Raw genomic sequence first — 12,140 nt, 5'->3', positions numbered from 1 at the left:
TGAGCATTCTCCCCAGCCCTGGATAATCTTTGCGCCAAGCCTTTAGCATGCAGAGACCCACAGATCAGGAGAAAGGAGTCTCCCCTGCTTGGGGTGACAGGGCTGATAGTGGCAGTCAGGGTGCTGCTCTGGGGTGTCTGGTTCTTTGGACCAGCAGACTGTGTCCTCTGCTTCCCAGCAGAGTGGGGCTGAGAGACCCCTGCTGTGTTGCTTCCCGAAGCCCAGGTTGTGGCGCACTGGGGCTTGTGGACTGTGGATGGGTGCCGCTAGCCCCGATAGCTCATTCCGGAGAAATGGCAACTGGAATTTAGGAGGCTCTGAGGGAAGCTGGCTGCTTCCCACCCTCCCCCCACCCCTGCCCCAGACCGCTGAAAGATGCAAACTATGGACAGCCTCTCAGGATGATCAGAAGGGAGTAAGAGGCTTTTTCTCCTCAATTTTGTCTCTGAAGATGCTTGGCTCTGCGTGGTGACACAGCTGAGAAGTGCTGGATCCCTCTCTTCCAGCTGTGTCCACTTTGGTCTCCAGCCTGACCGATGGCTCATTGGTTCCTCCATGTCTGCAACGTGGCCTCCGGCCCTGTGTTTCCCGTCGCTCCCTGAAGGAGCCTTACAGAAGGAGCCTTTTGCGTCAGACCTCTTGAAGTGGAAAGGGCAAGCAGGGCCTTCTGTGAGGACTGTGTAAGCATGAAGAAAAGTTTTCTGGAATCCAGGGTGGAGGCGCAGTGAGGGTGGGGGAGCACATGTGTAGCTCGACAGAGATGGCCATGACTTCCCCTTAGGGCTAATCTGGTGGTTTCCCATTTCCGTGACTTACTACCCCCCACTCCCTGGTAGTTCCCCGATCCTGATATCCCCTACCCTGGCAGGTTCTGGGATGAAGGATCCTGTCTGGGCATCTCTGGGCTCTCTGTGGACATGCTGGCTTTGAACATGGACATGGGGCTGGAGCAGGAACCAATAGAGCGTGTTCCTCTCCTCCTCTTCCAGCCTGAGGCATCTGTTTGGGGGTGGGCTGGGGTTGGGCATCTCTGACCTGGTGCGGCCATCCTGGGTCTGATTCTCTTCTGAAGGGTGGGGTGTCGGGTGTGTGGACACAAATAGGCGGGGCTGTCAGCAGTGGGTAAACTGGCATGAGCTGACTTAGGGTTCAGTCACCTCAGATGCATTGTTAGGGGGAGCATTTGTATTTCCTCCATATTCCTGGATTTCTCCCAGTAAAATTCCTTGGGAGCCCTGTGTGAGGCAGAGCAGGAAGGGAGGTGCAGGGCTGGGGTTGGAGCTGGGATTGCATGCTTGCACTGCAGGCCCGAGCAGGGGGGATGGATGTCTGAGCTTCCGTTGTGTACTTGGGTCCCCTGCCAGCAAGCATTGCTCCAGGTTGTGGCCGTGGCCTTGAGAACTGGGCTTGGCTATTTCTAGATGGGTGAGCAGACAGCGGCTGGCCTCTTCCCCATGTCAGCAGCTCAGCCCAGCCCGCCCAGGCTGAGGGCGTGTGAGTGGTTTCTCTTCAGGGAGGTCACTGACTTCCCCAGAAGCTTCTCTGTGGCTTGGGGCAAATGGGCAGGGGGCAGCTTCGCCCCTCTCCTAGCTGATGATCTCCTGTACAACTCACCTCAGGGGTTGGTCCCCTGGCACAATGTGCCCAGTTCTCTCTCTGTCATTACCTCTCCTGTCCCAGTACTAGACCAGTAGGCAGGGCTGTGAGTTAGATCTGGGTCCCATGCATGTGTGTTGACTGGAAAAACCGGAACAGACAAGTGCTGTGAAAGAAGCACTGGGCACTAGAGGTGATGGTCCCTCAGGGCTGACCAGCTTTCCCATGCTGAATTGGGGGTGGGTGGACAGAGATTCCCCCAGGGTCACGGGCCTCCCGGAGAGGGCTGGATAGCCACATCCCTGGTGTCATGCCCAGGCCACTTTTGGCCAAGACCCTGCTTATTTGCTGGCTTTGATGTGGTCGTCTCAGTGTGAGTGTATGTACACACATGATAGTCCCCTCATGGCATTTGCTTTCCTTTTGATCTAGGGACCATTACTGAATGCCTTGCAGGCGCAGCCCTCTGTGACCAATGACCATGAACCCTCGGGTGTCTGCCTTGCTGACGGCCTGGTTCAGTGTCCTGTGCTCCGTGCAGGCTGAATTCTTCACCTCGATTGGTACGTACCAATAGGATTGTCAGAGTCACCTGCACAGGTGCTGGGCAAAGTCGCTGCCTCGGGCTTGTTCTTGTTTAGGGCATGTGGCTTCAACTGCTGTTGTTTGTTTTTGAAATCCTCCCCCATTGTCTTTGTTGATATTACGATAACCAGGGACTTGGTATGCGCCTGGCTGCACTAGTGCTGAGCACTGCTCACGTGGTGCAAGTAGAGGTCTGCCCTCCTTTCACTCTGGTGCCCGTTGGGGTTTCGCTCTTTGTCGAAACATGCGGTTACAATGTGGAGCTTGCTGGGGTTTGCTGGTGCTCAGTTGGGATACATTTCACATCTTTTTTCAATTGCAGTAACCGGGTGTTGCACACCTTTTTTGTGGTGCTTATGTATGCTTAGGTATGGCTAGAAACCATTTGAGGTGCTGGGGAGCAAACAGACAGCAGAGCTCCCAGGATTGTGCTTAGCCCATATGGGACACTGAGGATTTGTTTTTCTGTTTTGCTTTTTGGGTCACACCCAGCAATGCACAGGGATTACTCCTGGTTCATGCACTCAGGCATTACTCCTGGCAGTGCTCGGGAGACCATATGGGATGCTGGGAATCGAACCCGGGTTGGCCGCGTGCAAGGCAAATGCCCTACCTGCTATGCTATCAGTCTAGCCCCGACACTGAGGATTTGGACTCATGACCATATGCTTGCACTGTAGGTGCTCTGAGCCCCGGCACTATTCCTGCATTATTCTGTTTCTCACTAGTTTGCAGGAAAGTGAAACTTGTAGACTTACCACTTTTCACATTTTTCTCCTTTGGTTTTTGGGACATACCTGGTGATACTCAGGTTTTTTCTTGCCTCTCTGCACTCAGGAATCACTTCTGGTGGGCTCAGCAGTCCATATGGGATGCTGAGGATCAAACTCAGGTTGGCCACGTGCAAGGCAAGCACCCTACCCTCTGTGCTATCTCTCTGGTCCCTCTGAAGTTCTTCCTGATGAGCTGAGTATGCTAGGGACCAGCTGTCTGACCCAGGGACCGTCCCTGGGAAGTACCGGCTACTCCTGGACTTCTTAGCTTTTCTGACCGTCTACCGATTCAGAGAGTGGTTTTGAGCAGAGAGCACTCTAGTAGATTCTTTCCTTCTCTCCTCACCTACAGTCTCAGAGCTTATGTCTTTGTGGTAAAGCCCAGAGATTATGCATGCCCCATGACATGCATGTACTAGCTGTGTAGTAGTAAAAGAGTGAGATTTGGTGCTCCTTCTGGAAGCATCTCCTAGTGCACTTACCTTAGTTTCTTACTACCTTTGCCCCTCCCTGAGACCAGAGACCACAACCACGTGAGTTCCTGGACTTCTTTTGACTCCAGTTCCCACAGCCCCATCTTTGAAAAAAAAAAACAACAACAAAATAAAACAATAAAAAACTGATAATGCTCTTGGCCCAGGGGACTTGCTTCTCTCCGGGCTGGGCTTGCCTGTTAAAGGATGGGATCTGGATATCCTCATTTATTCCTTCCTGACCCTTTCATTCTCCTTCGCAGGGCACATGACAGACCTGATTTATGCAGAGCAGGACCTGGTACAGTCTCTGAAGGAGTACATCCTTGTGGAGGAAGCTAAACTCTCCAAGATTAAGAGGTCTGATATCCTGTGTTCCCACCCTGCCCTGAGTCAGCTTATACCTTGCCCCTCTTCCCCGAAGAACCCTGAGTGTGCCCTTCAGAGGCTCTTGATAGGGCATGTGTGGCTGATCTGTAGCTTGTTTCAAGCCAGTTTTCCAGAGTAACTAAGTATATGGGCTATGGACTGAAGGCTTTTTGCAGACATTTAGTTTCTAGACTTTTTGCAGACATTTAGAGGACACTGACAGGGGCTGGGGACACTCTGATCATCATAATTCAGGGTGCTACTGGGATTTTGTGAGGAGGGGCCGGGACACTGCCAGACACTCTGCAATGCACAGGACAGCCCCTCCCTCCAAATAATCATTCAGCTCCAAACCTCAATAGTAATATTGTTTAGAGAACCTACTGTGGACTCTTTTTGGGGGGAGTGGTCCCCAAAAGGGCCCAGCGGCCTCGGGGGTCATTCCTGGCAATACTTAATCTGACAGAGCAAGCCTCACATTTGCAGTGCTTGGGAATATTGGGTGCCTGAGAGACCAACCACTGGTATTTGGGGTGCTGCATAGTGTCAGGGATCTAACTGGGGGCCAGGCATACTGTCCAACCCTTTGATCTGTCGGCCTGAACCTGTGGACCCAAACAGCTCTATGGAAGAAAGCCCTGGAGTCCAGTCTCTTCAACATGGTCCATGTGACCTCAGTAAAGGCTGAGTGAGGGGTTTGTGTGCTTGAAAACTATTTCCCAATGACTTTTGATGAAACCTAAGGGGTAGTGGCATGGGATGGCTCCTTAAAAGACCAGAGAGAGATGAAAAAAATCAGTCTACCCAGGCAGGACAGAAGAAGAATGTGTGGATATGTCAAGTGAACAACGAAGAGACTGTCATAGAGCAGGCCAAGGGGGTGGGGTGGTGAGAAGCCCAGGGTAGGAGCTTCTCAGCGAGGAAAGTTAGAAGTTAGGTGTGAGTGCTGGGGGGCTTGTTCCTGGCCTTCAGTGCCCTGGTGAGCTTCTTGCAGGAGGTGGTCTTGCTTTGGACATCAGGGACGATTGTGCATTATTTTGGTTAGTGGAACATGAGCAGAGGTGATATACCCTGGGGTCAGACACATTTAGGATTGGTGTGTGTTTCCTCCATGTGGGCAAGAGTAACCCACCTGCATGGCAGAGCCTGGTAAGCTCCCCATGGCGTATTCGATATGCCAAAAACAGTAACAACAGGTCTCACAATGGAGATATTACTAGTGCCCGCTCGAGCAAATCGATGAACAATGGGAGGACAGTGCTACAGGACAGTGCAGTGCTAGTTTCTTAGCTTTCATCTAGATGAAGGGGGGTGGAAGTATTCCGGGATGCTGGGGCTTACTCATATAGCTTATTGCTTTCTGATGAGAAGCATCCTGAATCTCACCACAGGTCAAGACCCCTGTGGGTAGGTGTGTTAATTGTCCTTTTTCAAATCCCTTCTTTCTCAGTTGGGCCAACAAAATGGAGGCCCTGACCAGCAAGTCAGCAGCTGACCCTGAGGGCTACCTGGCCCACCCTGTGAATGCCTACAAACTGGTGAAGCGGCTGAACACAGATTGGCTGGCGCTGGAGGACCTTATTCTGCAGGACTCTGCCGCAGGTGAGGGGCAACGAGCCAGTGCTGTGGTGAGCCAGTCCGTGTTTGTGTGCTTGTTGGGGTGTGGGTGTGTGTGGGGGGTCTGAACTGTTGGGTTCAGGTGTGTGTGGGCATGTGTAGTGTATAGCCATAGACCCGCAAGTCCCATGGATACTCCCTTTTCTGTGGGACTTGGCAATTGACTATCATTGTTTATTTAGGGTTTTTTTTTCTTTCTTTTTTTTTTGAGGTCACACCCAGCAATGCTCAGGGCTTACTCCTGGCTCTGGCTTACTCTTGGCTCTGCATTCAGGAATCACTTGTGGTATTGTTCAGGGGACCATATGGGATGCCAGGGATTGAACTCGGGTCAGTCGTGTGCAAGGCAAATGCTCTACTTGCTGTACTATTGTTCCAGATCCAGTTTATTTAATTTTTGTTTTGGGGTCATACTCAGAGCTGCTCAGGGATGCTCTGTGCTCAGGAATCACTATTTTTTTTTTTTTTGAGGAATGACACACCCAGTGTGCTCAGAGGTTACTCCTGGCTCTGCTCTCAAGAATTATTACTGGCAGTGCATGGGGACTGTTTGGGATGCCAGGATCGAACCCGGGTTGACTGCATGCAAGGCAAGCACCCTACCCACTATACTATCGCTCCTGAGATCACTCTTGGCAGGCTCAGGGGACTGTATGAAGTGCTGGGGATTAAACCTAGGTGGCTACATGCAAGGCAAGTACCTTACCTGTGGTACTCTCTTTCTGGCCCTTTTCTTGTTTTTAGTATGTGATAATGCCATTTCCTTGCCTTTTCTTGGTGTTTTTATTTCTTCTCTTTCTTTGGGGTTAACTTCCCCCACACCCCTAATTACATTTTAGTATACATGTTTTCACAAAGAATTTGGAAAGCACAAAAGCAATCAAGTAGAAATTACAATTTTTGTTTGTTTTAGCCCCACCAATCTGTGCTGAAGGCTTACCTGGCTCTGTGCTCAGGGATCACTGCTGACTGTTCTTGGGGGGACTACATGTGATGCTGGGGATCAAATTTTGGTCAGCTCAGTGCAATGCAACATCTTAATCCCTGTACTGTCTCTCCGATCTTGAAAATTGCAATTTTTGATAAAATTTCCTAGTGATAAGTAACATATAAAATGCTAGTAATTTTACACATGAATATTTATCTTGAGAAACAGTAGAACCATAGATATCTGCCAAGTAATATGAGTATACTGTTTTTGAAGGAGCAAGTGAATAAACAAAATGAGTTATGCACATGCAAAGAAATATAATATATCACATTAATACATGAAAAGACAAAAATAAATAAAATCTGAGAAAACATTTAACAGGACTCAGTGCCCAATTATAAAGATTCCAATAAATTAGGGATAAATGGACTATATATCAGCATAATAAAGATTGTATATCACAGACCTATAGTTAATATGATACTTAATGGTGAAAAACTGAAAGCATTTTCTCTATTAGGTACAAGGCAAGATTGTCCTCTCTAACATATTATTCCACATAGATTGACAATCCTCACTAGCGCACTTAGATAAGAAAATGAAATGAAAGGAATTCAAATTAGAAAATGTAAAATGGTCTCTGTTTGCAGATAACATAATATACATAGAAAACCCTAGAGTCGCCACTAAAAGACTAGAAATAGTATATCAGTATAATAAATTGGCAGACTAAAAAAATCAACATACAAAAAAAAAGTGTTGTCAGGGCTGGAGAGATGATACAGCAGGTAGGGCATTTGTCTTGCATTCGGCCAACCTGCTCTCATATGCTTTCTGGAGCCCTCCAGGAGTAATTCCTGAGTGCAGAGCCAGGAGTAAGTAACTCTTGAGCATGCTGGGTGTTGCCCAAAAAATTTTTAAAAAAGTGTTGTGTTACTATATGCAAGTAGTGAAATAAGTGAAAGAAATTAATAGAAGAACTTTATTTATAATTTCTTCAAAATAATAAGACATTGTTAAAGGAAATCAGAGAAGACACAAAACCCAGAATGATGTTCTGTGCTCATGAATTGGAAAATTAGCAGTTTTTGAGGGGTGGGGGGCATACCTGAAAGTGCTTAGGGGTTACTTCTGGCTCTGCACTCAAGAATTACACCTGGTGGTTCTTGGGGACCATATGGGATGTCAGGGATCAAATCCAGGTCGTCCATGTGCAACAGGTAAGCTCCTTACTTGCCGTACTATTGTTTTGGCCCCCAGGGAAGACTCACTGTATCACTGTCACTATCATCCCATTGTTCATCAGTTCGCTGGAGGAGGCACCAGTAACGTCTCCATTCCATTCATCCCAGCCCTGAGATTTTAGCAGCCTCTTGGTACTCATCCTTCCCAATGATGCTGTATTGGAGACTCTTTCAGGGTCAGGGGAATGAGACCCATTGTTGTTACTATTTTTGGCATATTGAATACACCACGGGGAGCTTGCAGCAGTATATACATTCATTTCAATTCCTATCTAAATTTTAATAGCAGTTATTAAATAAAATAGTATAAACTTACTGAACTTTGTCTTGATCTACAAAAGACCCAAAAGAGTCAAAGGAATCCTGAGAAATGTGTCTCAAATTCAAACTGTAATACAAAGCATTAGTTAGCGGGACGATATAGTAAGAACAAGGCAGAGTTAAAACAGACACATAAATCAGTGGAGCAGAATTGTGATCCCAGGAATACCACCCCCCTATACACACACACACACATTGACAGTTAATTTTTTTCTTCCTGAATTCAGTAAAAGCCTTTAGGGAAACAGAAAGGAAAGAACAGTAAAGCAGAGAAATATGGGAGGGTTCTCCTAAAGTGGGATTCCAAGTAAAGGCTGAAGCCTTTTCCCTTTTATATCTTTTTAACAAAGGTAGGTGGGTGAGCATTTCTTTATCATGTTTTAAGAATATGGGAGGGATAAGTCTGTAATGGTACCTCACGGTGATTCACCAATAAAAAATGAAAAAAAAAAGAATATGGGAAGGGGAGGAATGGAGGGAGGAAAAGAGGGAGGGAGGGAGAGGGGGAGAGAGAGAAAAGTGCCTAGAGGCAGGGGGATGGAGTGGGGGAGGGGAGGACAACTGGGGACACTGGTAGTGAGAAATACACACTGGTGATGGGATGAGTATTAGAACATTATATGACTGAAACCCAATCACGAGCAACTTTGTAACTGTGTATTTCACTGTGATTCAATAAAAAATAAGTAAAAATAAAAACTCAATGTAATGAATGGTGAAAAAAAAGAATGTGGGCTATAATCATGGGAGAATACGGTGAGATAATTATCTTCTGGTGTCTGGATCCAGCAGGGCCTGGGTCATCCAAGTTATTAGGCACCACCTAGGCCTCCATTGTGATCTTTCATACCAGGTGATTCCTTTTTTAAGGGCCATATTCCTAATCTTGCACTACCCATTCCCCTTGTCTCTGTCATTTCCCCTGTTCAGCAGAGACCTCCAAATGTAATAGAGGAATAGGGGGAAAAAGTTATCTGACTACTCCCTACTAAAAGGGGTCAATGTTTCAGGCTGCAGATGGAGCCCCCTTTGAAAAAAAAAATAGTATGACCATGGAAAAGTCACATGGAATGTCTAATCTGTGCTACATCAGCATCTGTATGTATGACAGTTAATTTATGTCAGAGAAGCTAAGAGCACATGGTGGCTATCACTTCATACCTGTGAGATGGCCTTTATCACAAAGGTCAGAAACAAGTATTGGTCAGGAGTGAAGAAAGGGAACCTGTACTTCTGGAGGGAATGTTAGCTGGTCCAGTCTCTTTGGGAATCAGTATGGAGGTTTCTCAAGATGCTAAAAATAGACTTACATTATTCAGAAATCCAACTCCTATGTATTTATCTGAAGAATTAAAAAAATGTTACTTCAGAAAGATGCATAGAGTCTTAGGCTTACTGTAGTGCTATATATTTTAATCAAGATGTGGAAAGAAGAGCCCAATGATGAATAACAAAATTATATATAAATACACAATGGAAAATTACTTGGCTATTAGAAAAGATGAAATCTTGCCAGTTCTGACACCATCGATGGAGTGGGAGGGTATTATGCTAAGTGAAATAAATCAGAAGGAGAAAAGACAAATCCTAGATGATCTCACTCATATGTGGGATATAAAGAAACAAAGTAAAAGAACAGACAAAACCAATCCAAAGCTAACTGTTGGACTTAGATCACAGAACTGCAGATGTGGGGGATGAACTCACTGCAAGTCAGGGGTCTAATATGGGGATGGAGGGATATTGGCACTCTGGTGGGGGTGAAGTGTGAAAAAGCCCTCCAACACATAGACACAGTGAGGTAAGCCAATGTTGCTTCAGTCTTAAAAATTGAGTTCAGTGGGTGGGTCAGTGGGCCCAGGTAAGGTCGATAACCCTGACCTCACCTAAATTCACTTCCATTCATGCATTTCACAAATCTGCTGTCAGCTATGTTTTATTTGTGAAACAGCCTATATCTTTTTCCTCTTGAATTTTCTAGTTTTTCTAAATTCCCACTATGTGTTCTTCTGTAATATCATAACCTGCCATCCTGAAATAGGATAAATGTCATTGGACTGGGGATTATTCTAAATTATCAACAGTTTTCTCATGGATTCATATCTGTAACCATCTCTTGATTATTTTATTTGTTTATTTTTTTGGGGGGCCCCAACCCAGCAGTGCTCAGGGCTGACTCCTGGCTCTCTGCTTAGGGATTATTCCTGGTGGGCTTGGGGGACCATATGGGGTACTGGAAATTGGCTGATTAAAAAAAAATTCTGGGCCTCTGATTAAAAAATAATTATTTTACTTGGATCACAGTGAGATACACAGTTACAAAGTTGTTTATGATTGTGTTCCAATACAATGTTCCAATACCCATCCCTTCACCAGTGTACATTTCCCACCACCAAATGTCCTCATTTTCCATACCCCCCTCCCATGTCTGATTATTTTTAAAATCAATCTCCAGAAGTGGTATCTGTTTGCAGATCAGAATATGTTTGTGTGTGTGTGTGTTTTTTTTTTCAGCCTGGGCTATGTTTGGACTTTTCCTGTGGTTGTATTTCCTATGTGCTGAAACTTTCCTCTGGACAGAAGAGGGCGGAATGGGCCGCGTGGCCCCTCCTGACCCTTCACTTCTTTCTCAGTCTCCTGAACTCTCTGCTTCTCCCTGCCATGGGAGAGATTAACTTTGGAGTAGTCGTCTCTGGCGAAGGCATTTCGGCCTGTGTAGCAGACTGGGCCGGGTTTGGCTGAGGGCAGGGAGGCCTCTGGGGAGGGCTTGTGAGCTCAGCCGGGCTGGATCCTTGCCCAGTGAGCTCACTGCCTCAGGAACCCTGACTGCCTTTCCCAAACCCCACCTCCAGCCTGGCCTGCGCCTGCCCGGAGCTCAGAACTGGCTGTTCCCTGTGTGGTGGGAGACTCAGACTGTCCCCAGATCTCCTCCTCACTAGCCCTGTTCTCCATTCCCCGCCCCTCCTGTCAACAGCTGGTTCCTTTGGAAAACTACCTGGAGGAGACAGCCCCGCCCACGGAGCGGGAGCTGCTTTTCCTTCTGTTTCTTACTTCTTCTTTTTTTTTTTTTCACAAACAAAATGATTTTTATTTTATTTTGGTTGACTTTTTTTGTAGAAGTTTTATTATTATTAATTATTATTATTATTATTATTTTTATTAGTGAAACACCATGAGGTACAGTTATTGATGTTGTGGCTTTTTCAGTGTGTGTGGGGGGTGGAGGGGGTATGGGGGTTCCGGGGCTGGGGGGGGGACTGGGGGGGTGGGGAATGACATGTTTTCTTTTTCCTGGATTCCTAGCTCATCAGAGCTCCAGACCTTGCAGCCTGGGCAGGATAGCAAGCAGTCTGGTGATCCCTGGGCCCCTGGGCGTGGCTGCGAGTGGGTTTTTGAGTCTGGGGGCAAGGGGAGTAGATGACCCTGGATGCTGCTGCTTGGGGGAAGAGGCAGAAGAAATGCCTTTGGAGGCTGTTCTTCACCCCTCTCCTCCACCCCCAAATTGTCAACTCCCAGCAGACTTGAAGGCGCTGATTCAGCGTGGGCGGCCCCGGGCCCCACCCAGGAGGTGCATGCCTTGCTTTGTAACTAAGGATCCAAAGTCCCAAGACAGCCCCTTGGGATCAGGAGCTCCTCTGGCTCCAAGCCATGGTCCTGGGAGGTCAGACTGGTCTAAGTGGGGGCGGGGGGCTCCCTAGAGAGGGGAGCAAGACCCAGTGTGGTCTCTCAGGGGCCTCTGCTGGACTGCACAGTGCTGCCTCAGCACTTGGCCTGGCTTGGCCCTGCGAGCCTCATGCCTGTCTCCCCTTCCCAGCCGCTGGGGGCAGCATTGAGCTCCCCAGGCCTGGCATCACTGTTTCTCTAGGGCAGACCTTCTGAAACTTGCCCCCTTGCCACCTCCTTTCACCTGACAAATGTTTACGCAGCCCTGGGTATATAAAATAGGCATGCAAACCAAACAGTTACTGATAATATATCAAAGGAAATTTATTTATTTATTTGGTTTTTGGGGCCTTCCCCAGAAGTGCTCAGGGCTTTCTCATGGCTCTGCGCTCAGAAATTACTCCTGGTGGGCTCGGGGGACCATATGGGATGCTGCGGATTGATCCCGGGTCAGCCTCATGCAAGGCAAACTCCCCACTACTGCTCTGGCTCCAGGAAATTTTTTCAAAAACACTTTAAACTTTGTGTGTGTGTGTGTGTGTGTGTGAGAGAGAGAGAGAGAGAGAGA

At 47.4% G+C, this 12,140-nt stretch overlaps 1 protein-coding gene across 5 annotated transcripts in view; it reads left to right on the top strand.

The window, feature by feature from the left end:
* The window catches only part of P4HA2 (prolyl 4-hydroxylase subunit alpha 2), a 42,402-nt gene that overhangs the window by 8,221 nt on the left and 22,041 nt on the right, over positions 1-12,140 (top strand). For 4 of the 5 annotated variants that reach the window (XR_008793888.1, XM_056124640.1, XM_056124643.1 and 1 more), the window contains exons 3-5: positions 2,029-2,159; positions 3,691-3,787; positions 5,247-5,398. Coding sequence is in view for 4 of the 5 variants with exons in the window: in XM_056124640.1 (XP_055980615.1) it covers positions 2,072-2,159; positions 3,691-3,787; positions 5,247-5,398 (337 nt within the window). In the remaining variant the exon portion in view is untranslated. The remainder of the gene's footprint in view (positions 1-2,028; positions 2,160-3,690; positions 3,788-5,246; positions 5,399-12,140) is intronic. The other variant, XM_056124641.1, reaches the window with a different exon arrangement.

The sequence above is a fragment of the Sorex fumeus genome, unplaced genomic scaffold, assembly GCF_029834395.1.
Source record: "Sorex fumeus unplaced genomic scaffold, SorFum_2.1 ptg000051l, whole genome shotgun sequence".
NCBI classification, from domain to species: Eukaryota; Metazoa; Chordata; class Mammalia; order Eulipotyphla; family Soricidae; genus Sorex; species Sorex fumeus.
The sequence above is the reverse complement of the archived record's forward strand: the minus strand, read 5'-3'. Positions and strand labels throughout refer to the sequence as shown.